Raw genomic sequence first — 23,049 nt, forward strand, 5'->3', positions numbered from 1 at the left:
TAATAAATAAAATTACATGTCTCACTAACAAACACAGGTAAGAAACAGCAGCATACCCTTGACACAAGCTGTAAATCTTTGGACAAACCTTTTTGAAAAACACAAAGTAAAATGCTACACTTCTGACTAGTGAAACAGACCTTTAAAAATCAGCCCTTTCTCAGAGAGGAGGGACTTCAAAGCAATTGCTGATCCAAAGCATCTGAATGCATTGAGAATATCACACAACCAAAGCTGCCTTACAACAGGAAAAAGTATTAACTGAGCCCTTGCTTTGCAAGCATCCTGTTTCAATAGTTAAATTACCCATTTTTTATGCAGATCTTTGATTGGAAAATCTCTATAAGAAAAAGAAGAGACTTCCTTCCATTTTATGAGCCCTCAGTTAATTTAATACTGAACATTTTTCATCAGTTGAAAAACATTACAAATATTTCAATTTGTTCCAGTTGTGAGAATCTAACAGCTGTTTGATGCTCTATTCAAAAGAGACTCACTCAATTCCAGCTGGACAATTATCTCTGCTGCAAAGCCACTGCTCTAAATAGCGATAATTAACACCCTTGTTAGCTGTGTCAGAAAGGCCAAATAACTAATTGAAGCATGGAGACCTTCCTGAGCTTTTACTCCTGAGAATATTCCCCCCAGGTCTGACTGAAGGCACATTGATGGATGGAAGTAAAAGGGAGCTTTGTACTGACACACTCTGTTCGTACTGAGATAGAGAACTTCAATTGATGAAATTGTCAAGCCAGCGAAAAATTAAATTAACCCAAAACAAATGAACTGGATCAAACACAAGAAGGAAAAGCAAATGAAAAAGACAATGCATCGCCAGAAAAGATGCTTGGTCTCCCAAGGCCTGCACTGAATTACGAATCCCAAAGGTCACAACAGTTTCAGATACTTAAAGACGTACAAGAAGTCTAGTTATGTTTGCCAGAGCAAAGGAATGTAAATCACTGCCTGAAATAGAGGGTCGGTCTGTGAGTCTGCATGAATTTTTTTGCAGCATCCCAACTGTGTATCCTAAGGCAATGCCTCATTTCCAAACAAACAATCTTTCCTCCTTCTCTAAACAGTCTCAAACCCTCACGTGCTGGAAGAAAGTTTCTGTCTCCTCCGTGCTCAGCAGCAGACAAGCTGCAAGACAGGCTGAGCATCACCCTGTCCACATGAGCTGTTAACTCTTAGAAGGCTGATATTTTATGCACTGTCAGACATGAATTTATAAGGTGGCATTTTCTACAAACATGGGATCCAGGGGCTGGTGCTCCAGTCTATTTTAGGTTCCACTTCCTCCTCTGACAGACAATATGTTGACTGTAAGTGAATGGAAGGGAACAAGACTTAATTCATATTAAGGTGTGCCTATAGCAGAAAAATAGGAAGAGCACAGGACTTTTCTCCAGGATTTAGTTAATGCTGTCGATTTCCACACTGACAATGGACAGAAGAAAGTGTAAAGGAGAAAGACAGAGCATCTCCTGCAGGCAAAGAGCTAACGTAACTCACTCCCACTTCTCTGTCTCTGGGACTGTAATGAAAAAATATATACTGGTCGTGTGGCCGGGATTAATCAGAGTAAGGTGCCCCACAGGATCCTCAAAGTGTGCATGGTCTCCTCAGAGATCCCACCTTAGTGATGCAGGTTGGAGTATTCCTGAAAGCCTCTCCAGCTTGTCCTGGAGTGGGATCGAGAATGAGGAAGCTGCACCAGCTTCCCTCTTCCCCATCCCTTTGGCTGATCTATTGCATTTCTAGTCAACACCTTCTTAAATCTGTGAAATGAGGCCATAATGAAGCTTGAACCACCCCCCACCATTCAGCTCAAGCAATGAGACTGGCAGGTCAATAGAACCAGGCTTTGCTGGGTCGAGGACTCCAAAGTCAAGAACTAGAGATATGCTATACAAAAGCTCTCTTTGGACTATCTCGCCATTTACAAATCAGTCTTCTGGGAAATTGTAAATGATGCACAGAATGAAGTGTAATTCCTAGGCCAAGGCAGTAGAGTGCACTTGGATAGACCATAGACCTGTGATCTTAATTGGAACAATATAATTCTCAGAGCACCAAAAGAGAATAGTAAAAGCAACGACTGCATAGGTACTGAGGAGGGCAACAGTCAGCACTATTTGCCATGCCAGCCCACATTTTCATGTTCAGACACTCAAAATTCAGATCTCTTTCTACAAAAGCACCAGTTAACTAAAACAATAAAATATCTTTATGCCTGTCCCCTAAAAGTTCTCACAATGAACCAGACCCATGTCACCTGGTCTGTGACACCATCATACACAAGGTGATTGTATGAACCAGAAGGTGGTTTCATCTCACCTTTTTCACAAGGAATACATCTGTCACTGTCCAGGAGCTGCCATCCAAAGAATGGTCTGTTTCTTTTTGTCCTTATTGGTGTTCCTTGAGCTGCCCTCACTACCCACTTGTTTTCCTCCTAAATCTTACTGAATCTTCTCCCTCGATTTTGAGGTATATGGAAAATCTCACCTTCTTTCCCAGCCTGCATACAGATGAGCAGTGCTTTCAGAGTCTGCACTGGGTTTTGTAGAGCAATTGAACTACAGGATTGAAATAGATGGAGAAAATAATATTGACGTCCTAGCAAGCAGCAAATTCTTCCTTCCTGCCATACATCCTTCCTGCTGCCCTCATGCAAAGAATTCACTGCTTGGATCTTAATTGGCTCCATCACTGACATCTGAAACCTGTCCTTGCAAGGGAGAAATAATTTCATTACTGAAAACACAGCAGAGCTGCTGGGCTTCTCTGCAACCTAACTAAATTAAAGTCATGAGAAGACAAATGTAAGAGGGTTGCTTTCAGAGGCGAGAAAACGTCCATTTGCAAAGAGAATTCAAGGAACAGTGGCAAGTGCAAGGTTTCCAAGAAACATGTTTCCTTCACGATGCCTTTCTTCTGCATGAGTCACACATCTCTGGGTCACACCTTCAGAGGGGGTAAGTGCCAGCTGCTCCTGCGATTTATACTAATTGAAACTGAGGAGTAACTTCGGCAGTCTAATGGACAAGCTCTGATAAAATTGCTGCAGTGGCATTTATGCCCCACCTATTTGCCAAAGGATACATCCCTACACTAGAGCCAGCAAAATGTCTGCAGGTAAACTGAAGGCTCCCAGGAGAGCAATAAACTCCAGCAGTTGGGTGCACATCAGCTGGCGGAAGAGAATCTAGAAACACTCCCTTCAGTTTCCTCAAAAGATTTCAAAGCAAAGTGTTAGCATGGAGGTCCCAAAGTGTTTGGGAGCCAAGGGTGTTAAGGAGCTGGAGTGAACAAATGACATTATCATCAAGGAACATCTCTTCCTCTTAATTTCAAATGAAAATGTGCATGCTCAGAATTTTACAGAAGGGTAGTTTCAGTGCCCACAGAAGAAAGGGACAGAGAACAGGAGACTGAATCAGACAAAGGTGGGAGGGAAAAGGGACTTTTGGTAATAAACTTTTAACACACGTCTGTTTTGACATAAGACTTCCCACATGCTATGTTAGGCTACAGCTAGCCTCTGCAGGGACACGTTATTACCCTAAATACTGACATACTGCGTGTGGTGGCACGTGAAGTGTAGCACAGAACCACTGATGCATATTTTGTCTGCAACAGAAGTCACAATTCAAGTGCTGCATATTCTTCAGTTCCTTTACAACAGAGCATATAGGTCTTTTCTCCAGGGACAAAAAGAAGGAAGTTTCTAGTATTTGCAAGTGGTTCAACTATCCAACCTCTTTCCACTTGTCTGCTAAGAAAATCCAACTCTTGCTAACATGCTTCAGAAGGTAGCACTGGCTCCATTTTTCAGTGGAATACATTGTTGTGAGTCACATTCACAGTAACAAAGCAAAGGAAAGCACGTCTGTTATATATCTGGCAGTGACAGCTGATGTACCTCCTTGCGGAGTAAAACAAACTTGTTGCAATAATCTCAACTTTAGTGTCAGAGAGTCACTTTATTCCTTCATTTTCTTTCTTCCCTCCACTAAAATATGGTGACTTTCCCCTTTGGTTTCAACAAATTCCCTTCAGCTATCAATTGCCAGGGTGCATAGGTCAGCAGGGACTGCTGAAGAACAGTGTGATGTAATCCTGCCATTTAGGGGCTAAGGAGTAAGTCTAGTGTTTCTTGCCAAGACACACAGACAGGTCTCAACTGTGTGATACAGGATATCCCAGATTAGAGGGAAAAAAAGCACTAGGAGACTGTGACACACTGTAAAATTGCCTCTACTTGCCATCTTCAGTGGGTCTGAGGTAGAATGGCATTGTGCTGTAAAAGCTAACACAAATGATCCATGTGCACTCTGTAGGGAGAACAGAGCATGTGTGTCCTGGATCTGTGGGATGTTGATTACACTACCCAGATTCTTTAAGGGATTCTGCAACACTTGTGGCTCACCGTCAGTGAAGCAGTCCAGTCCAAATGTAATATTGTCGATTGCAATGTCAGCTTGGGAATTCCAGCCCCAGGTTGCCAGGAGGTGCAGTTGAAACCTTTGCAATAAGACAGAAGTTTTAGAGAAGACAGACAAAGGGGCAAGGGAAAAAACAAACAAACAAACAAAACCCAACTAAAACCACAATGTTCCTTTATCATCAAATTATGATCATCACTATTTAGAATGTTTCTTCCAGACAAGCTCTGCTGAGCAGCCAAAAGGGCTTGCTAGAAATCTCAATCACACATCAACAGTTAGTAAGGCCCAAACAACATTCATATAATGCCACATTTCGTGGGGAACAAAAATGAGAGCCCTACTTCTCCTGCTAACTGCACACACATGTAGAAACACAAGCTACTGTGCCTCAGTAAAACACAGAAAATCCTCCTTATTCAATTGCTATAAACAGTCAGGGAATTAGACATGTGCAAAAGGGAAGGGAAAAAAGTAATCTCCTCCTTTCCATCCCCAAAGAGGTAGCCAGAATAAAAACTGAACAGAACAATACCCAAATAGACAGGAATCTTGGGCCTGATCCTCAGCCAATGTAATTCAATCAGATGACATGAGTTTATTTCAGCTGAAGGTCAGGACATTTTAAATTTCAGCCATAACTCCCTGAAGTGTTTGCTTTCTGGGCTATCTCATCTTCTTCCACCATGACCAGGTGTTTGTCTACTTATCTAGGAGGTCTGTCATGTCCCATGTGCATTGCCACATTCTGAATTTACAAGGAAGAAAGAAAATGGGGTGGAGGATCTCCTTCTAATAGATAGGACTGAATTGTCATTAAATCTCAGAAATAAACAGATGTCCAATGTCCAGTCCATTTAGAGCTTATTAAAAAGCATACAGAGAGGACCTCTACTGCTGTCAATGGTGAAGATCAATGATGATTTATGAGAGATCAAGCACTGACCTAATACATTAATCATTCAGCATAGGAACACACGTCCTAAATTAGTGGCAATAAAGTATGTGTGCATATTCCACCCATCAGCCAGGTATTGGTCCATACCCACAGTTAATAGGATGTTCCATAGCTGAATCAAAATCTTTAGGGATAAGCTGCTTTTACCCTAACTCAAGAGTGGCCCCTTGCGCTTAAATGAAAGCATTCACACCTGCTGGATCTGAGCGCTCTGGAGCAAATGCAAATCAAGGGTCTCTTGAATGCTCACTCTTAGCTATGGGGTTAGCAGGGGAATTTAGATCCCCTTCCTACAGAAACCTGTCTCTTTATTAGCAGGTTTAGCAATACTTTTGTATTTTCAGACCTCATACATAAGTCTACTGACACAAGACAGTAATTCCCCCAACCATTTGAGGGAAGAGAAAGTCACAGCACTCTCAGCCCAGGACCAGGGCACTTCTGGGACCCACAGCCATAGATACAGCACCACGGTCTACCCCTTACTTAAGGCACCCACATGGCAGTATACCCTTGGTCAGGTCAAGCTGCTGTGTCTGGTCCACAGAGTCAGAGCCCAAGAGGGTCCACAGCACTGCGCTACAAGGTAGATTTCTGTTCCAGCTGAGTACAAGTGGGAGCCTGAGGAATGACCCCTCCTCCCCCAGTGCATGAGAATAGACATCTCATAAGCTCTGTGCTCTGTATGCCTCCCCTTCCTCACGACTTCAGAAAAAGGGAAGGAATTTGCCTTTTGAACTCTGTGCTGTGTTAGCCAGAGGGGTTTCCAGTGTTCCTGCGCATTGACTCATTTTGCTGACTCCAGCATATTACACTCTCCAGCTCTCTAATGTCTGGTCTTCTGCCTGTCTGATTTTCTTCTGATAGCAGCCTTCTTCCCTGTGTGTGTGAACTAAGACAGTGAATTTGCCACCTGATCACCAGAAGCAGTTTTCCAAGTAGCTAGATGCCCACTCAACTGAGAGGTTGATCAGCAGACTAGTTTGTTTTCCTTCTCTCCTAAGAAATAAATTCACAGGAGGAAGCTGTTGTTAAAAACTACTTATGTATCCCCTCCATGGCCTCCTCCTTCTATCCTAAGGCTTCTCTACTTCTAGGCCCATCAAACCGTTCATGCGCTGCTACAGCAACTATTGGTGTTGCAGTTCATGTCTACCCCTTTTCCTTGTGTGATCTGTCCCCTCCCACCCGTTTTGCTACTGGCTATCATCCCTTCAAGGAACCTGGGAAAAATACAACACTTTCGCACTGCAAGAGAAGGAGAGGAGTTTCCTGAAGATTCAGGATACAGGAAAAATGACATGCCAGCCCAAACACTGTACTAAAAAATTCCCTAAGTACAGCATTGTTGGAGTTTGCATCACCAAGGAAAGCTGCCAGCACTCATAAATATATGGAAAAGTCATTCATGGAGGTTTATAACAAACTGTACTAAGACTGTACAGCAGTGTTCACCATGCACCTCTATTTACAATTGTTTGCAACTTCACCAACTTTAAACCAATTTAGGCTAAACTTTTCTATTTTGGGTGATTTCACAGAATCACAGAATCATCTAGGTCGGAAAAGACCTTGAAGATCATCTAGTCCAACCATTAACCTAACACTTTGGTATGGCTTGCCTAGCAGTCAAAATATTTTGCCAGTGTTGAGGATGAGGCAATGCAGGGATTCATCATTTTGACCATGCTCGAAAATGCTGACAAGTTTTTAAGTGCTCTGTGTTACCAGGTATTGGAAGTGAGATCTGAAATCTGTGAGGAAGATTCACATGGCAGGGATGAGCTTTTTTCTATTTGAATTAGAATCTATTCAAATTTTAGTAAAATGTCCTTGAAAATTTAAAATCCCTGACATTTCCATGCCTGGCTGAATTTTTTTAATCCTGCAGTCTCCTCTTCCCTGGATATCTTCAAGTCTGGGGCTAAATGGTACTTTCCATGGCAGTACTGTTATGAAGGGTGTCAGGTCCTGCTTCAGATACATGAAGTGAGAACTGCCCTTCCAAATTAACAAATAGACCTTTTCTTCCCCAGACCTTCTTTGTTTTGTTGACCATGGCCAAATAGGAGAAAAAAGCTGCCTAAACTGAATCCAGAGCAAACGAGGTGGCATCTTGGAGAGGTTGGGGAGCTCCCTGGAAACTTTACAACAGGGGAGCTTGGACTTGGTGTGCAGGGGCTTTGGGCCTGAGATCTATGGAGAGAAACAAATAGCCAGTCAAACAGGAAGACTGGGAATAAACCTTTATTGTAGGTCTAGGAACATTGAAATAAAAGTGAACAAGAATTAACTAGGAGGAGAAGGGCATGGAAGTGCAGGGAAGGGAGTTAGACAATGAAAAATAAAACAACACACAGAGACATAGCACCTGCTAGAAGAGAGATGAAAACAATCAGGGAGGAGTTCAGAGAGGAAAATTATGCCTGGAAGCATGAGACAGATAAAATGGATTCACAAATGGGAACCTGAAGAAGGAACAGAGACCAAGTATATGAAAACAAGGAAGAAAGGCACTGACTGCTCACAGAAGCAGGTGAGACAGGGCAGAAGGAGCAGAACGTGGAAGGAACAAGGCAAGAGGCCTGTCCTCACTTGGGGCAAACAGCTGCAACACCTTCCAGCAAAGTGTGTGCTGTTTCTGTTATAGATCAGCGCAGCAAATGACAACATATTACTTCTGTTAGTCACTTGGCTAGCTCAGGTAGCACAGGTTTGCTTGCCAGATTGAACAGTTCCAGCCTCACCCACAATGATTGTCACTGTTGTGCCACATCAATTTTAAATTTGTTTGAAAATGGCATACAAGAAGGTTACATGAAGTGAAACAAGGTAGAACTACTTGAAGCAGACTGTCATAATACATCTGTGCATGACCTACCTACTTCTTTCATTTTGTCCAAGTGCTCAACTCTTTCAAACATTGATATTCAAATACTGTAATGCTTTTCATTCAGTGCTGGCTAGTGCTCCCTAAAAGCCTCTTACTGTCCATTCCCGCCTGCCACAGAAGATCCGTTTCACTTGAGAACAGAGGACTGGTGTAGAAAATTGGAGGCTTCAGGGGATAAGCACGAGGGACCGTATATCAGAGGAGGCAGAAGGTCTTAAATACCTCTGAAGAACCCCTAGGGCTCTGCTGTGGTTAGGTCCACATGAAAGTGCCTGGGGAAAAGAGCTATTCTGGGCAAATTCACTGGTCATACTTTACATAAGCAGAACTAAACAGATGCTAATCCACAGGGCTCCAGATTAGTTCAGACAAGATTACTAAATACACTGCCAGCATGCAGACCTATCCCATCCCAAAGTAATAATTCAGGACAAAGGTATGTATGGTCAACACATGATAGTGCTGAGACCAAAGACAATAATGAATTTAAACTAGAAAGAGGGTGGGACAACACCATCTCTCTCTGAGTTTTACTGCTGCTGGGGTCTGAATTGCTATCAGACCCACATCCCTCAGCCTTTTACACAAAGATAGAGAGAAAATTTGAAGTTAAAAGGAATGTTCTCACACCTTCTAATCCATGAAGTTTTGAGACATTATTTATTGCCAATATTTGGTAGATACTTTTCCATTTATAATATTCACTGTATAGACCTTGATATTTTTTTGTCTTAAGTATCATGTGAAACAGGCCTTCTTGAGGATGCAAAAAGCCAGATTGGAGCAATTTAAAAGTTGTTTGTGTCGTGCAAAATAACCAGCTGCCAACACCAACTACATGGCTTGAGATTGAATGACACTGGGTGAGGGAAGAGAAATACCAGATTAAAATTACATTGGGTTGAAATTCTTTGAATCTTCAGTATTTGACTTCATTTGAAAACCAATGTCACATTGTATTTTCACACCTAAACTGAAAACTTCAGTGCAAGGCTGATTTGGGCAACAGTCTTTTCCTGAGATCGTTGCATCAGTGATGTGGCAATGAATGACCTCCAGTTGTCTAGGCTGCACTGATATAGATCCTAGACTAAACAGCTGTATTGGCTAAACTGTGGTTTTACCACTCATTTGACTCACATGGCTGTTTTTACTGTGGGAGTACAAAGTGCAGCTATGTTAATAATGCTGTTTCCCTACTAGGAGCACTTTACCACTGTGAGTATACTGGCTTTCCCAGACTGGCAGAATGTTTCTGGTACAGACACTTGCTATTTCCAATACCTAAGCACTGTTTGAGGCTGCAGACACACAGTGTGGGCTTGTGCTGAGCTGAGCTGTGTATATGCATGAAGATATATGCATGTATGACAGAATACTTCCTCAGCAAGCAGAATTGCAGTACTCTTGCAATTTTTTCAGTAGAAATGGCCCTGGAAGAAGGCAAGAATGAAAGTGATGCTTCACAACAAAAGCAGTGATAATTTACTAAATCTCTAGGGATAACCCTGGATGCTGCCAGTGGAGTTCTTACCGGTTCTGAAGCACTGGCATTGGTAAGGTGATGAGAAACCAGTGATCACTCCAGCTCCCCGCCCTTTCCCACATTGGCAAGGTGATTGGAACTCCCGTTACATCTTCCCTGACAGACAAGGAGATGGTACCATTGTAGCTGCCAAAAACATGCACTGCGAATTGGATCTGTAACAGAGAAAGAAGAGAAAAAAATGGTATCCTGTGATAAAAAAGGAGAGGTTCTCACTTCTCCCTTTCCTTGGATTTGACACACCAAACCTTTGATCCTGGGTCAAACTGTTTAATCACGAACACCACTAAGCCCCCCCCCCCCAGCTTCTGTATGACTCATCAGTGTTCCTAGCACAGAATTTTCTCAGTGGACACCCTGACTGACACTCCTGTTGGGCTGCTGTTCTCCAGCCACTGATGAGACAATATCCATGGCCTCAGGCACCATCTGGGTGAGAGAGAACTGGTTTCCTTGTTACCTCCTTCAGGAAGAAAAAAGTAGCGAAGTAGAGGAACACAGGCTTAAACTCTGAAATGTTTTATCATTGAATGCTTCCTCTAGAGTCAGGTTATTGCAGAAAAATAATCCTAACTGTATTCCTCTTCAGCGTTCTCACCAGCTTAAAGATTTGTGTGAAAGGGTTTGAACCACAGCTTAGATCTATTAAGGATTCCCATTGTAACCACCCCTGTTAATGTGTTGTACTGATATTGCTCAGTCTATATGCAGGCACTATGTACGTCACAAAAGCACTCCAAGTGGAGAGATGCCCTGCCCCAAATGCCCTTGAAATAAGGAATTAGGCTGTCTCTAGAGGCTAGAAACCTCAATCCCTACACTTGCTCCAAGTCATAGGCACCATCTGGATCGTAGCACCCGTATGACAGGTGAGCAACCTGATCACCAGGCCAAAGAATATTTTGAAGCAGGACTCGTTCCTCTTTCTTTGGAGCAACAACTTCCATTTTACCACAGAGCAAGAGAGAACTGCTATTTCCACCACCGCTTTGAGCAGTTAGCTGCTCTTTATATTGCAGGGACACCAGCACCAGCAGGAAAGGGAGCACGCACACGCATGTGCTGCGAGGAACAACCACAGGAATTTCCTTGCTCCTAAAATGTGGGTTCAAATCCTTGCCAGGGGAGGAGAGAATGGGCCCAGATCTCCTGTGACCTGTACACCATAACCAACAGTTACTCCTTCTCCTGGTTTTGTGAACCTAGATCCAAGCACATTTTATTTTATTGGAACTACCCAGCAAATTTGACCTGGATTTATAAATAAATATAAATTCTGCAGTTACATTTTTGACACCTGCACTACATTTCTTTTGCCAACTCTAATTAGGAGGCATCAAAGCTTTTTGTTTTCCCCTAGCAGGGCTTGACTCCAGCTCAAACTTGCAGCTTAATTTTCCTAAGTGTTATGAGTATTATTTAATATTTTTAATTCCAGCATCTCAGAGCTCACTTTATCCTTTGTAGAGATGGGGGCTGAAGGCAGGTTATGTGATTTTATCCATGCCAGGTTGCCCTCACCTTTTGAAATTCCTGAAGAATATGAACAGAAGTTTATCATCTTCATCTATTCCTGTAAAATCTAATGCCTGCTAACTTCACACTCCTGTTCTCAGTGAGACTGTCAAGTTTGTTAACTCCTACGAAAGTATTGCAGAATTTATGAAGAAAAGCCTCAGCAGCAGGTATACTGAATGACTCAACAGCCCAGCCAGGCAGCTCCCTTTCCTACAAACCAGGGCCACCCCGTACAGTTCTGGTTACCCTTCAGAGAAACAGTTGGTACAGTTAGGCTGGGGAGTTTCCTATGCTGAGGAGTTGATTTGGGGCTCCTGCTTTCACTTTCAGGGGATGCACTTCACATCTTCTTTCCAGTTTTCAACACACAGCTAGCTAGGTGGTATATCCAATTCTTCTGCTTTACAGTGTTTTGTAGAGTGTGCAGAGACACAGGAGAATGGGATAATTGTGCAAACAGTACCTACAACCTGATGATTAACTCCACAACAGTGCTAAGACAGAGTGATATACCTGGTAGTTTTCAGTGGTGATACTGGCTGGCAAGCTGGTACTGTAAGCCTTGGCCACACCGCTTGTCTGATTGCTGTCTGCTCGCAGGTAGAGGAAGTGTCCTGTGAACAGAAAAGTGAATCAGAAAAGACAAGATGATGTTTTGCTTTTTTTTATAGTCTCTTGAAATAATTTAACATCATTGTGCTGAAGCACAGCATAAGTAAGATGACAAGTGTGGCTTGAGAGCAGATCTACTAGTGAGGATATAATAAGCACTCTGGTAGATTTCAGCAGCACAGAAGTCAACATCCCAAACCTTTTCCTGGGAGATGAGTGCACAAACCTCAGACACCACTCAAGTATCTTCCCATACGGAAGCTCACACCAATCAGTGAAGTCCTGATTGGCCCTAATTCTTATACCATTTAGCATCAGTGACTGGCTGAGACAAACATTGGGCTGGAAGAGCTTATTTGTAGTCTTTGTTCCCAGGGACAGTTTATACAAGCTCTCAAGAGACAAACAGGACGCTCATATGGACACCATTTTGACAGGGAACCGTGAGGCAAGACTCATCTGTGCTAACACTTCTGAATTTCAACCTGAATATGTGGGGGTCTGGCCTCTCTCTTTCTTATTTACCAAGCTGACAGTTCTGGGAATTAGCTGACTTTTTTATTGTGGTATTGGATGGCACAGAATGTGTACGATCACTTGACCTTGGGATATGCTTACATGTGATGCTCTTCCTAACCCACTGGCGGAGTCTGGCAAGGGTCTCCAAATTATTTGTTTCTACAAGCTGCCTGGTTCTGTTGGGCAATTTTTACTTTGTGATGCAGCAGCTATCATGTTGCTGCTGAAGTACTCTGCAATTGCATAGCTCATAAGAGGAAGGAGAGAAGAAGTACATGTAGAGAAAAGAGAATTCATGATATAATTTTCTTAAGGTGAAGGAAAACCCTAGTCTCTGATAGTTTTACATTAACTTTGTTGCAGAACTTGTTTCATATAGAGGTTTGAATCCATTTTAGCTACCTTTAAAGTTGTTATAGATAATACTGATGTTAAATGGTTCTTTGGCAGTGATTCTAAACCAATTAAAAAACCCCTAAGTTCAAGGCTAATGTACATACACACACACACACACAGAGCGAGAGAGAACTATGAGGAACCTACCACCAGTGGCTTGCAAGGTAGACCCTACAAATGAGTCATCTTGAATTGTTTCAGTAAAGCCTTGAATAGACCAAGGAGATGCTGTGGTTTCATTCAGTGTCCAGCCACATGGACCCTCTTCAAAAGAGCAATGTGAGCCCTTTGGGAGACTGTCTACAATGGAGAATAAGAAAAAGCAGGAAAATAGAAGAAGCTTGATTATGGAACAACACAAACAGCAGCAGAAGTCAAAACTCACTGTGGTGGTCTAAGCTACTCAACCTATGCCACATAGTTTTTCAACGTCAAAATATTAAATATGTCTTATTTGTTTATTTCCAGAGTCACCATCAGAAAACCAACACTGCATCTGGAGTTATTTGAGACTTTGCAGTGCTGTCCTGCTCTAGACACTGCAAAACTGCAGCTCCCACAATCTAAAGAATGGTAAATCACTGCCATATGCTTATAAAGGCCTTGCTGCATATGAAATTGCAGGCATCACAAAATTTTTTGTGTCCATTTAAAGGAAGGACAATCAACAGATTATTTTAGACCTCTGCCACTGTACTTGCAATAAAGCTAAATGCTTCTTAGCACCACATATACTGAGTCAGGGGATTTCTCTGTCATGATATGCAAGAAGAACACTAAACGGGGATCTTGGAGGGACAGATTTATGACCGTGTTTCATGGCTGGCACTAGAAAGATAATCAGCACCTTCCACTGAAGGGATGTTCAGACCTTGAGTCCAGAAGGAATTTCTCACCCAGCTGCAGAAATGTAAATAACATTTTGCCTTTCTCTGAAGTAACAGCAACTATGAAAGGCAAGTCATTGAAATCCTTACTGTAATATTTAAAAAAAACCAAACCAAACAACCCAAATCCATTTAAGCCTGTATAGGGTGAATTTTCAAAGAGAATCTTGATATCCAATTAATGTAAATAGGCTAAATTAATTCAGAAGGCAAACACTGAATTAATCTAGAGATGGAATCAATTTAACTTATTTTTCATTCTAAATTATTTTTTCTAATGGGTTGAAGATTCCCATGAAGTGCCATGCCACATACTCACCACACCTCACTCCCTCCTGTTCTTTGGCAGGGCAATCACTGATGAATTCACATATTTGTAGGTGGCTGACACAGCCTCCACGAAGGCAGGGGAAGGTGGAGCCTTTGTCATATGTAGAAAGACCTTGGTTTTCTTTATCTAAAGGAAAAAGGGGAAAGAAGCCCAGAAATGTGTTGGCAGAATGTGTATGACCTTCAAGTGTATCAGCCTTCATGTGTAGGACCTCAGAAAGTGTCATTTGGGTGATAAGTGATACTCACCTCTGTTTTTTACCATGTAGGTTTCTATCCAGCATGAGATTGCTGCAGATCACCTCAGCTCTCACGGAGACCAAATTTACTGCTCCGTTCTCTCTTATTCACTCTCTTCTGCTGTGTTTGTGCTATCTTTAGATAAACACTTTTAATTTATTTTTTATTTTGAGAAGGACCTGGCTGTTTCCTACCGCGGTGTGCTCCTCAGTTCTGCACACGCGACTGTGCGCCTGCCAGGCAGCTGTGGCATGCTGCATGACACTCTGCTGCTGGAGGCAGAGATACCTGTCCTGACTGACACATTGCTATGCCCTATTGAGACTCAGGCTTAACTAACAGTCCTGCTGCTGACACATTTCTGTGCCAGCTCTGTGGCACCCAGCCCGTGAAGACAGCTGCTTCCCCAGCAAGTCTGCTCATTGCACAGCAACTTCGCTCATAGTCTAGTCAGCTGTACTGCAGGAGCATTTGACTGACTGCACAGGTACCCAGCGACCAGACTGAACACAATTTTTAAATCTGATATTTCCCAAAAGCATGACTCTTAATGCAGCCAGCCTGCCCCATAGATGTGTGTGCATGGATCTGTAATGGACCTGCAGGTTTGTGTAGGTCTCTTCTGGACCTACTGCCCCCTTTAGTGGAGCTCTGCACAGAAGTTCCACTGAGACTGTTACTGCTCTGGAAAAAAATGCAAAAGTTAGGGAACCAATTCCAGAAGAAAGAGAAAAGGACACCTCTGCAGCAATCCAGGTACACAGTCTGAAATAGTATTTCTCCATGGCACTGTGTTGTGCTGGGAACATGTATCATCTTATTTAAGGACTGAGTGTTTAGCATAGTGCTTCAGCCTGTATGCATCCCCTCAAAACTCCATGACTGTCAGAAAATAATTACATTAAAAATATAACATTTGTTAAATTAAAAGATTAATGAGTGCAATAGAATTAAATCTCAAAACTAGTCTCATGATATATTATGAAACAACTCTGTGAAACCAGTATTCAGTATTCTCTTTTTACAGTCGAAGTCTTTACATTACATTCCAAGCTATTTCTACAGTGTCTGCAAAACGGAGGCAACAGCATTATATTAATGCATGAAAAACAGGAAGTGAAGAAGATGATGTCTCCAACCTGCAGGCTGCCTGTGCTGACAGACTCTTGTACTTCCAAGAAGCCTAGATGACATTAGCAAGTTTCTGCACAGCTACTGAGGATCATTTGCACGACATTCACAACAGGACTGTGCGTGCCAGGTAAAACTGATGATTTCTGAGCTCAGCACTCAGTACTTTGGAGAAAGTAACTACATTCCAATTATTTTCGTTTCAGACAGAAGTTCTCAGCCTGGCAGTAGCAAACAGACCCTATGGAGTGCAGATCAATGTTTCTTTTCTTTATAGATTTGGATGATAGAGCCCCAATATGGAAAAGGCTTTGGTGACACAGGGTAGTCTTTTGTTCTTGATTATCTAAGAAAGAAAAATATTAAATGCTAAAATAATCTAGGCAAGTACTTTTTTCCATTCCTGTTGCTGGATGCAGCATAAACCCTGTTGTTTTCTCACACAAAGATCAAGCAAAGCTGAAAAGCAGAGAGGATCACTTAAATCAGTGCTATATATAATACAATATATAATCAGAGCTTCAACCCTGCCTTTGGAGCACACACACATGCGCTCACACACATAAAACACACGCAAATGTGACCCTTGACAGGTAAGTACTGCTAGAAACTCTAGAGGAGACTCAGCTTCCATTTAAATCCCATCTGACCGACTCCCTAATCACACTCACCGGTTTTGGTGAGGGTGCTGCTCTCTTTTCTGACTGCATTTGGTTATTCCAAACCTGACTGTATTGCAACATACCATGAAAGCAGTTCCTGAGTTGCAAGGAGCCCACCGCCAGTACTCCATCCTCTTGTGCTCCACAGTTTGAATACACCAAGGTGATTTTAAAAGGTCTTTCTATTCGGCCAATCTGGGCCATGAGGTATTTCCATTTCATCCTAGAAAACAACAAAGAGCTAACAGACATACACACAACACACTGAAATCCATGGAGTCTCTAGCATAAAGATTCTGCACTGCACCAAATAGAAGTAATAGTATCGACATGGGAATAGATCGATGAATGTAAACTCCAACATAACAAACAGGTGTTAATATAAAACAAATCATTTTCAGCCTAACAAGCTCGTGTTTAGTTACCTTTGCTGCAGAACCTATTGTTAACGATTAAAAGATCTAACCATTCCCAATGATTCTTAAGTTAAAATGGGATTTGTTATCACCAATTTTGCACACCAACATCCCACACCCCCCTCGTATGTACCTTCCACATATATGGTGTTCTGCTTGCTCTTGCAAGTACAGATCAACCAAGCAGTTGCAGAAGTCTCTGGTTGTCCTCAAGCTGAGAGTGACATTGTATGTTCTGGAAGTAAATGTCTGGCCCTGAATGTTTCGTGGTTGTGTCAAGTGTGAGAACCTTTTTCTGTGCGTTCTCTATCTAATCTCCCAGTTTAACAAGCTAGAGTGCACCCACAAAGCAAGGGGAAGAAGAGAAGTGGCGTTCCAGAAAATGCAGATTGCTCTGGCAATTCACATTTCGCCACAGAACAAATGCCATAGCCTCTAGACAGCATAGGTTTCTCAGTTGTGCAGCACTTGCGGCAGTTCAGAGAAAGACAGATGGTCCCATGCACTTTAATTTTAAAGATGGTTGTTAGGCATTGAAAGCTTAAGAGAGATACTAACTGGGAATTGTCAAAGTACCTCACTCAAATCAGTCTGATGGAAGTTAGCGTATCCAGGTGTCATTAAAAAATCCAGGACGAGTCTTAAGTCTTTTTGTTTTATTTTTATTTTTAAAAACTGCCCTTCTACCTCATGTTAACAAGACAATAAAATACAGTTAAAACTATACACTATTATTTTGTAAAGGGGTTGTAGCAAGGATATTGGCAAAGGAATCCTTGCTCTAAGCTCTTTTCATACCCTACATGCTGCTGATGTTGCCGGGGGCACTCTTGGCCTGGCATGGGGTGAGGTGTCAGTGCTCTAAGTCAGTGCCAGTGGGATGATAAGGAGGCCAGGCCACAGTGTTAAGATATGTTGCTCAGGCTCTGCTCCTAGTATTACTTTTTCATTTGAGAAATGTCTTCAGCTGCCATGAAGTGATCATCTAGCCCTTGTCCTGCCCCAAAAACACCTTAGAAGGCAACGCTCAGACAACAAACACATCTCTACTGAACACAATATTAAAATCAGAGATCACCTAATTTGCAACTTGCAAAAAACCCAAAGCAACTTTAATTTTTTATCACTCTCCCTGCTTTTACTTGTCACTGATTAGTTACCTAACTCATTCTTCCCTCCACAAACCAACCTTTTTCTCGTGAGTTTCTTACTATCCCTTCTATGGCATTCCCCCATTTTCCACTTTCACCATTGAACACACATACCACAGATATCCTAAACTCATCTGAAGTTGAGCTCCTCTTATCAAGATAACCCTATTTCTCCCATTTCCTGCCCCATCATATCATATTCAATAATTCAATATAATTTAATTCTGCTTCAGAAATGTCCAGCCCTGAACCACAACTGCACCATCTCTACTACCCAAAGGAGAACAACTACTTTACTTTCATTTTGCATTACAGTGCAGCTTCAGGAATGTCCAGCACTTGTAAATATACCTTACAAATACACTTATAAATATATCCCCTCCCGCCACACTGTGGCACAACATCCAAGATCATTCAGCACTGACCCAGAGCTGAATCACTTCTGCTACATGACACAGCTTTGTTCATCACTCCATTACATCCTGTTGGCCACAAAAATCAATGGGTCTTAATCAAATTGGTTCAATGAGCCACTGAAGGTACAGACAGTCTTTAAATATTTTGAATTTACCTATTAAGCATACTAGACCTTCCAAGCATTGAGACATAGTTCCAGTACCTCCACCAAGTTACAACGCACGCCGCAGCTGAGACATCACAGTATCACCAGTGTTATCACACCCCTGAGTGCAGGAACCTGTACCACACAGCCTCTGATTCACATGCAGGAACCTGTAGCACACAGCCTCTGATTCACAACCAGTGTTACAATTAGTAGCAGCAGCTAAAGAGATTACTGCCTCACAGATGAAAACAGTGACTAGTTCAGCTGCTGCACCTTAATCCTACATGGTTTATGAGCCAGACACTTTGGAACTTGCCGTTTAGAGCTGGTATATCAAAATAAATGAAAACCACTGATGATCTAAGTCAATAAACTAACCTCTGAAACGTCACAACTGAGAAAGACACATTGTCCGGTCTGACATCTCTGCTGGGAGAACTGTGGCATCTGGTAGAAGAGCAAGGCCACTGTCTTAAACCACTACTTGTGTGAACTGGCAGCTTTTCTGAGTCAGAGCCCTAAGGTCCCATGAAATATTCTAGTTCTGCACTGAAATATCTCTAGTACTGAAATTTGACTCCATTTATAACACCAGAGCAAAAGCTGGCGAGCATCCAGAGACCACAAAAATGACAAGTAGCTTTGCATCACCTAGAATACTTCTGTGCATGGAGTCTCATCATCATTAAGGTATTCCCCTTCAAAGAAAGCCTCACCCCCAAGATCCAACTGCAGCAAGATTTCTAATGTTGTAAATAATTACACCTTCTTTGCTTGGTTCCACTATCCAAACAGGGGCTAGTCCGAGCGAATTTAATTTTCTTAATGGAATCAGGAACAAAGCCCATTGTTGATCTAGCAGAAGATGGATCATTGCAGCAGGCTTCCAGATAAGCCAAGCTTGGCAATACCTTTACTATTGATTTTACGTCAAACCAGATCTCAAGTAAGGAGGTAATATTACTCTTCTTCTAAATAGAGATGTTAAAATTGATTTGTATGTATGGAAGGGCTACTAGAGTCTGACATAATTTTGAGAAATTTGCATGGATAGAAAGTTTGAAGTTGCAAGCAACCTGATGCTTAAGAGGCAAGAGAAATCAAGATTCACCCTGCAAACCTATAATTTCAACTTTTGATTTGTATTTTCAACTTTTGATTTTCATTAGCCTCGCAGTCTCCATTGCTGAGCAAAAGGTTTCCACCCCCTCCTTACCATTCCTTTCTATGCCATGCTTTTCTGTATCCAACAAAGTTAACTCATTAATTTTAAGACAGACTTTTAATATTAAGAACAGCAATTTCTTAATGAAGAGTGAAAAATTCAATGAAGCTGAACAGGAAAGCTGAAACCTTTTCTGAATTAGGGGGACCGCTGCATGGGTTATTGTACAAAGGTATGCACACTAAACGCTTCTAGGCTTAATCAGTGAACATACAGATTAGAAGTTTTACGTTACTTTTCTACATATAGGAAGTTGTTGCCTGCAAGTCTTCACAAACATCCAGTTGTAGCCATTGGACTTAAAAGGAAATGAATGAGAGAGCAGGACACGTGCCTACCCCTTTTGCCTTCACCAAACAGAGGGTTCTTACTTGACCCAGTGTATTTTTGGGTGCAATTTTAACAGAAGAACGAGGAGCAGTAAGTCATACTCCCAGATTAGTGTTCAAAAATCATGGTCTTATATAACGGCTGGACAGCCTCTCCTTTTCTAGCTGCATTTTAAAATCAAAATGGCTCTGCTCATTGTTGTCAGTACATATTAGGCATTTTCTGAGGATGCCTACCAGACTACTCCTTTTCAAAGGCTTATGTAGTTGGACACCTAATTTATGAAACCCAAGTACCATACATGTTTCTAGACATTCAGATGAACTATATGACAATGTTTCCATGTACGATAGTAGAAGTTAAATAATTTTTGTGGATAAAACCAACCACATTCGTACAACAGAAGTGTCAAAGATAGTAAGTTTCTACAAGTGTCTCAGAAGCTAGCACCACCCCCACCCATCCCCCCAAAAAAGGGGGAAGACACAAAAAGCTAAGCAATAATTGTTTTGTGAGGTTGGCTAACTGAAAATCCATGTGTGCACATGGTCATGAACTTTTTGCTTTTTGACCTATCAGACCATCATGGTCAGTGCCTTATACTTCAGAAAGAAAACAGAACAAAATCAGTTTGGCTTATTGACCACAGAAAGTGAAAGGATTATCCCTGCCCCAAGTGATGCTTTTTCATTTTCACTGAACTGTGAGCACTTAGAGTTGAAAGAAACTAGCTCCTTACAGAAACAGTTTTGGCTGACAACACTGAAATAATTGTGGTCAACAACAAACACAAGCATGTGAAACCATTCAAAACAAAAGCATACAGGACTTGGAAGAATTTTCAGCTGTGACTGTTTCTGGGTCTGTGTGGTAAAGAGGATAAAGGTGGGATAAGCAAAATAGTAAAAAAGACATTAGATGTGACCTGAAGAAGCACCATAACTGTAACCCTGAGAAAGTGAAGACAGCTTTCTGAACCAAGTGCCAGATGAAGAAGGATTGGGCTTCCAAGCAAAGCTAGAGGGTCTTGATGTTTGAACTCTACTGAGATAATGAGAAATGTAATTTTATATATTTTCTGTAAATATACAGAATTCAAATGCCTCACTCCCTCAGTGGTTCTCCCTCTAATGGTAGTAACTCAGAATACCCACGCCCTATGGTTGTGATATATAACAATTAATACTGTGACTTTGACCTGCTTGTTCAGAGGACATGGTGTCTGAAGGTCCATCTGTTTCTTTGTTCTTTGAATAAGGTATATGTGAAAATATTAACAATTTAACGATAAATCCTAGTAGTGCAGCTGGAATTCATGATGAAGGAATTGATCCTGGAATTGAAGGATGACAAAAGGGACTGAGCAGGATTTTCTGGAGTGCCTGATTATCTGAAAAAGTGCCACCTAGACTTTTTTCTATATCTAAGTTTCTACCCTGATCTCAAGACAATCCCTTAGTAGTAATTGTCAATGGTTAAACTATGTACTACACATAGGCATCTATCTCAAGGTCATTTGCTCATTGTCCTCCTTGTTCTGCTCTAAATTGTGCAGCAGTGCTTGGTTAGCATCGAAAAGCTTGTAGAACTCTCATTGCCTATGGAAAGCCTCTGCAAAGCTTCAGGATGGTCTCTCTTCTTAACAACCAATGTTGCTAAAATCTTAATCATGGAGAGAATGTTCATTTCAGACTACCTGCCTAGTAAGAAGCAGCTCAATCACTGTGTTAGAAATAAATTTTGTCCTGCCTGCACACTCAGATTTTTCTGGAATTGTGCAGAGATTTTAAAGAGTTTCCCTGTAATGAGGGGGAAAAGGAAGGTTGTTTGACTTAATATGGTTCCTAACTCTGTTTTGTCTCTTTTCAATCCCTCCTTTCTATCTTGATTTAAAACAGGACTCAGTCACCTTCCACCTTTAAAACCTTAATACTAAACTCTCTGAACTTATCAGTGCTTCATTTCACTAAAAAAAAGTAATACCAGTGTCTATGCCAAGTTCCAGTCAAGCTAACTCCATTCTAATAAAACTAAATGCCATCACTTTTAGAGAGATGATAATCTTGATTGCATGTAGAATTGTTTTGCAGAGCTCAAATAAGCTGTTAAACAACATATACGATCTGTTCCAGAGATATGGCAGTGATTGTGATCAAAGCCTGGTCTGGCCAGCTAGGTATATCAAAAAGGTATTTTATGAGTTTATACAGGGGAATGGAGCTGTGACTGCAGTTGCAGAGCCTTGTCAAATATTCAAAGCAGTAAGGGCAGTTGTAGGTAAAAAAGGACATTAGAAACTGATCCCAAAAAATGCAACAGGTTCCTTGTAAAACTGGCAAGAAGAAGGGGAAGGAGTAGCCAGGAAGGAAGTGAGCAATAGCTAAAAGCAAGAAAGAGAGAGAGGGGGATCTGAAAGAAAATAAACACCTTTTTTTAGTCAAACTCTGCTATCTTTGGCTGACCAGAAGTCTTGGCTACAGATCTCCATGGCAGCCTGGAGAGTGCCAAAGAATTCAAAGAAAACAAGAACTGGGATCTATTGCTTAAGTTCTCCATGGGAGTCAGTCAGGTGATGGAAATAAAAAGCTCTGTTGTGTGTCTGACCCAGGTTCTTACAAGGCAGATTGCAGCAAAGGAAAAACAAGCACATTGAAAATGGCAAAATCAGATGACACGTGGACTTTTCTCCTTCTTTTCCTGTTATGATTGATTCCCTTTGCTCATTTCTCCTCCTTACTGCATTCTGCTACACACAAGAATTAAGAAGTAAAACACTGGGAAGGTCAAAGAGAAGAGAATACAGAACAAGATCCAGGGTTGCTGCACTTTTTTTTTTGTCTTCACCTCTTCTCACCTCTAGCCTCTGTTTTTCACCTGCCTTAACTCTACAAATGAAGCAACAGAGGATGCTCCTGAACTTAGCAGACAGAAGGAGGAAAATACAAAAGAGGTAAAACCTAAAATGAGAAACGTGACCCTTGTAACAATGATAGGACTCCTTGAATACTTCGACATACCAGTCACATCACCAAGGCAGTCTTTGGACTGAGTGCATTTCACAGCTATAGTCCTAGCATCAGTGAGAGTGTCAACCAGTCTTGACCCTTACACATGTGAGTGAAGAAGAGTAAGTCCTAAGCAAGTGTGTTTTTTGCAAAGGGGACACTCAAAACCTGGGTCTGTTACAGACATCCTGTCAGGAAGCTGCACGCTTCAGTC

The 23,049-nt window shown here is 41.7% G+C and overlaps 1 protein-coding gene across 1 annotated transcript in view; it reads right to left on the minus strand.

The window, feature by feature from the left end:
• The window catches only part of LTK (leukocyte receptor tyrosine kinase), a 103,057-nt gene that overhangs the window by 30,665 nt on the left and 49,343 nt on the right, over positions 1-23,049 (minus strand). Inside the window, exons 5-10 of the mRNA XM_074824151.1 lie at positions 16,227-16,366; positions 14,100-14,237; positions 13,041-13,193; positions 11,880-11,980; positions 9,837-10,003; positions 4,436-4,530 (exon numbers count right to left, since the gene is read on the minus strand). Coding sequence (XP_074680252.1) covers positions 4,436-4,530; positions 9,837-10,003; positions 11,880-11,980; positions 13,041-13,193; positions 14,100-14,237; positions 16,227-16,366 — 794 coding nt within the window. The remainder of the gene's footprint in view (positions 1-4,435; positions 4,531-9,836; positions 10,004-11,879; positions 11,981-13,040; positions 13,194-14,099; positions 14,238-16,226; positions 16,367-23,049) is intronic.

Source organism: Strix aluco, chromosome 4 (genome assembly GCF_031877795.1).
Source record: "Strix aluco isolate bStrAlu1 chromosome 4, bStrAlu1.hap1, whole genome shotgun sequence".
Taxonomy (NCBI): Eukaryota; Metazoa; Chordata; class Aves; order Strigiformes; family Strigidae; genus Strix; species Strix aluco.